General features: G+C 45.4%; 1 protein-coding gene across 1 annotated transcript; it reads left to right on the forward strand.

Annotated features, from left to right (window-relative positions):
• Positions 1-381: 381 nt before the first annotated feature.
• Positions 382-2,875, forward strand: LOC131276736 (uncharacterized). Its single transcript, XM_058290305.1, has 2 exons — positions 382-517; positions 1,624-2,875. Exons 1-2 carry the CDS (start codon positions 482-484, stop codon positions 2,791-2,793), a joined length of 1,206 nt encoding a protein of 401 aa, XP_058146288.1. The 5' UTR covers positions 382-481; the 3' UTR covers positions 2,794-2,875.
• Positions 2,876-3,684: the final 809 nt, after the last annotated feature.

A 3,684-nucleotide genomic window follows, 5' to 3' on the forward strand; every position in this document is an offset into this window, starting at 1 on the left:
GAAATACAGAAAGTGTAAAGTACTAAGAATTTGCAAAAAAATTATTGAGAAAGCATCAAACACTCTGGTTTATTGGTTTGATTGCATCAAAGCTGAAAGCACCAAGGAATAAAGCAGGAACAGTTCCTATCTGATGATATTGTACTGAGGTATACATATGCTATTCTGTAACTGTGCAGTTGGCTGTGCTGTGGGGTCTTTAAGGTGGGAGGGGGGCCAGAGGGGGCCCCTCCCCGCACTCTCTCTGAGTGTTCTGTGGCTCTGTGATGCGGGCCTGTATCTCCAGGCAGCGCAGGCTCAGCACTCAGTACTCAGTGCTGCCTGAGGCAGGTGTGCGCTCGAGAAGATGGAGACAGATCTCTACTTCCTGAGAAGCCATGGTGCCCCATGGACGAGCACAAGTACTTCCACATGTGTGGTTGTATACAATGTGTTCTTACTGTGTGGGTTATTGCTCTTCCTACTTCTGTTCTTACTTCCGATGAATCCATTTGAGGAAGATGGAGACAGAGATGAGGTAAGGGAATCCCAGATCCAACCCCCATCATAGATGGACTCTTGCTTTCTCTGCTCCTTCCACTTCACTAAATCATTTATGTTTCCACAGAGATGGACCCTCTAAGGAAAGATGAAAACATTTTTTTAGGGAAACAGGGTGAGGCAGCAGAGAGGCTTCTATCCACACTCTTGTCTCCTTGGGGGTGGCAGAGGACACCAGGGTAAATTTCAAGGGCTGTGACTCAGGGCCCCTGGGCTGGGTTATTAAGAGAATATAGGGAATATTTGGGGGAGAAATGTCTCTTAATGTCAGCATCAAACTGCCGCTATGATAATTATTCATCATTCTCCTTCCCAAGTCTGGTGTCTCTAGGTGAAGCTGACCTGGAGAGTGAGACTGAGCCTTGGAAGGCCTCTGGTCAGATGTTAAGCACAAGCTCTGGCCTTGGAGCAGAATCTTACAAGGCCCCCCCAGGCACCTAAAGTTTGGAGATTACACTGTCCTCAGCACAGAGCACTGACTGCAGTATCAATAGAGGATCATGTGCATAAAGTACTTTGAGATTTTCAAAGAAGGAAAAGTAGAAAACATTTTATCCCCTTTAAAAGAATAAAAAGAAAGGAACACAGTTCTTTGCATCCTAGCTAGAACATCATATAGTTTATGAAAAAGGAAGTTCTGCAGTTTGCCTAAGAAATGACAGTACGAACTGGGTCTCAGCCCCTCATTCTTTCTGGGTCAATTCAGAGTCAAGAGAAGGATGTCCTTAGCTGGGCCCACAATCTCAGAATATCACTCTTTCCCCCAAGTCTGCCATCCCATGAATCCCACAAATCACTTGCCTGCCATGCTCCACCACCCGCTCTTCCACTCCAATACCACATACACATCTTATACTGACTCAGTCTGACTTGCCTCCTTTTCTATTGAACACTGGCCCAGAGAGCTCAACTCCACAGTGTCCCTTTTGATTAGAGCCTTCTGTTCTAACAATATCAGGTCTGGAGGACTCAGACTTGCTCATTTCAGCCTTCTCCTGGATGCAGCTACCTGACAAGAGCTTGTCTTTTCCACCTTCCCACACTGTTCTCCATAAAGTGTGTCTTTCTCTTCATCTTTCACAGGCCTTACCCCGGGCATACCGTGAATGCTGTCATATGGCATCAAGTGATTTCTTTTGGCATTTTCTTCAGGAGCCCCTTGATAGAACAAGGGGAGTGGATGTCCAGATGGTGCTGGAGAAAGAAAAGGAGGAAGTATTTCCAAGACAATGCAGATGGAAATGTGGACTCAATTCTGAAAAAACTGTAGATTTACCTGATATTGATGGGGACTTCCCAGGGACCCCTCCCTTCCTGAGCACTGGCGATGAACCAGGACAGTTGTATGAGGAAACCATCAAGGCTGGGGAGACCATTGTCTCCAGACCCAAATCAGGAGATTCCCCATGGGCCAGTGATTTTGCAGATTCCCAATCTATCAATGAATTGTTCAATATAAGGAATATATCACCTGGTGAATGCCCCACAATATTGAACCTAATGGGGGAGCAGGATGTAGGGAAGTCACCTCTGAAAGTTTATCCTAATAGTGAGCCAAAGCTCCAACTGGAGGGAGAGCCACTGAGCCAGTCTCCTCCTGGCTGTGCTACTGAAGGGTTCCCTAATTCACCTAGTTTGTCTTCTGAGGACTATGAGCCCTGGTTCCCAAATGTGTGTAGAGGAAACATGACCAATTCCCAGGTCCCCTATATCCACCTAGAAGAGAGAGGGAGCAACCTGGGCCTGCAGGAGCAAAGGGATTCTAAGGTTAAGATCTCTTGGATGGTCGAAGATGCCAGTTTAAACCTAAATACAGAAAAAGAGGACCCTAAGGATTTCCCATTGGAAAGATACCCAGAAAGAGAGTCAGGGTCAGTGTCCTCCCTTGGAATAGAGATGATGGACGACCCTTCTCAGGATGTGGGATCAACAGAGAGTGTGATGCCCCAGCTCTTGCCCCAAAAGGGACAGGGACATCAAGAAAGCAAACATCAGAAAAGGGTTAGCCGTGTGCTAGAGTGGATTTGTCTAGGGAGAAAAAGAAATAGCCACCAAGCTGCATTGAAATCAACTAGGTCAGTGTCAGTCTCTGAGCAACAGCATCCAAGCCGTACTCCTACCATTCCACCCATGGAGTTGATGAATCCCATCAGGGCCCATCAGCATGTACCTAGAGTGCAAGGTCCCCGAGACCGCCGTCACCACTTCCCCCTGCTATGCTTTATGTCCTGTGTCTCCTCCACCGAATTATAAATCTTCTTCCCCGCCCCCAGCGACATACCACATTTTCTGTTCTAACTTAAAAAAAATTATTTAAAAATATATTTATTTGTTCAAATAAGAGTGTCGTGTCTGTCTCTGCCACATTTGGGTTGTGGTTTAGGGTATTCCAATAGCTTGAGCTTAAATAAAGTGGTAGTGTTAACACCTATTAGGTGCCTGTTTTGGCCTCTAAAAGAAGCCCGTGTTCATGGAGGGAATTTAACACTGACATTGCACATCCATTGCCACCAGGCAGTTCATTTTCATGTGCTCAGATATCTTACATTTAAAATATGTTTTCCTTACCTTTTCATTTTAAAAATTTCAAAAAGCACCCATTAAAATTTCTATGACTCTATAAAGTTCATAGAGATCCAATCCCAGTCCTGCCTCAGGAAGTTCCTCCCTATCCCTTTCTTGAGAAGGATGGGATGGATGGGGATACACAGGTTTACCAGAAACAGAAATTGCCATCCAGGAAGATGGGAGACCTGCAGCATCACATATCTCCAATGTGAGAAGGGGAAGTCTGGGGCTGCCTCAGTGCTGAGTTTAGAAGGGTGGAAATAATCTATGTCTATCAATTTTTTATGAGAAAAAAAGACACCTTCACCCAAGTCTCCTTTCTTTCCTGATGAAGATGGGGGACATGGGCCCTGCTTTCCACTTTTTTTGTTTATCCTTAATGAAATGGAAAAATTCCACCGCTTGTAATTCTTCTACCCCTGAACACACTTTAGAGCTATTGTATCTATGTGTGTATACAGGGAACAGCCAGGGAGTCTACTGTGGGACTTGTTTTCCTCTCAGCCCCAATGAAAAGTTCAATGATCATGTAACCTCTCTCAAGCCCAGAGTCTGGGCAGGCAGGTCCTTGAATGT

This window comes from Dasypus novemcinctus, chromosome 30 (genome assembly GCF_030445035.2).
Source record: "Dasypus novemcinctus isolate mDasNov1 chromosome 30, mDasNov1.1.hap2, whole genome shotgun sequence".
Taxonomy (NCBI): domain Eukaryota; kingdom Metazoa; phylum Chordata; class Mammalia; order Cingulata; family Dasypodidae; genus Dasypus; species Dasypus novemcinctus.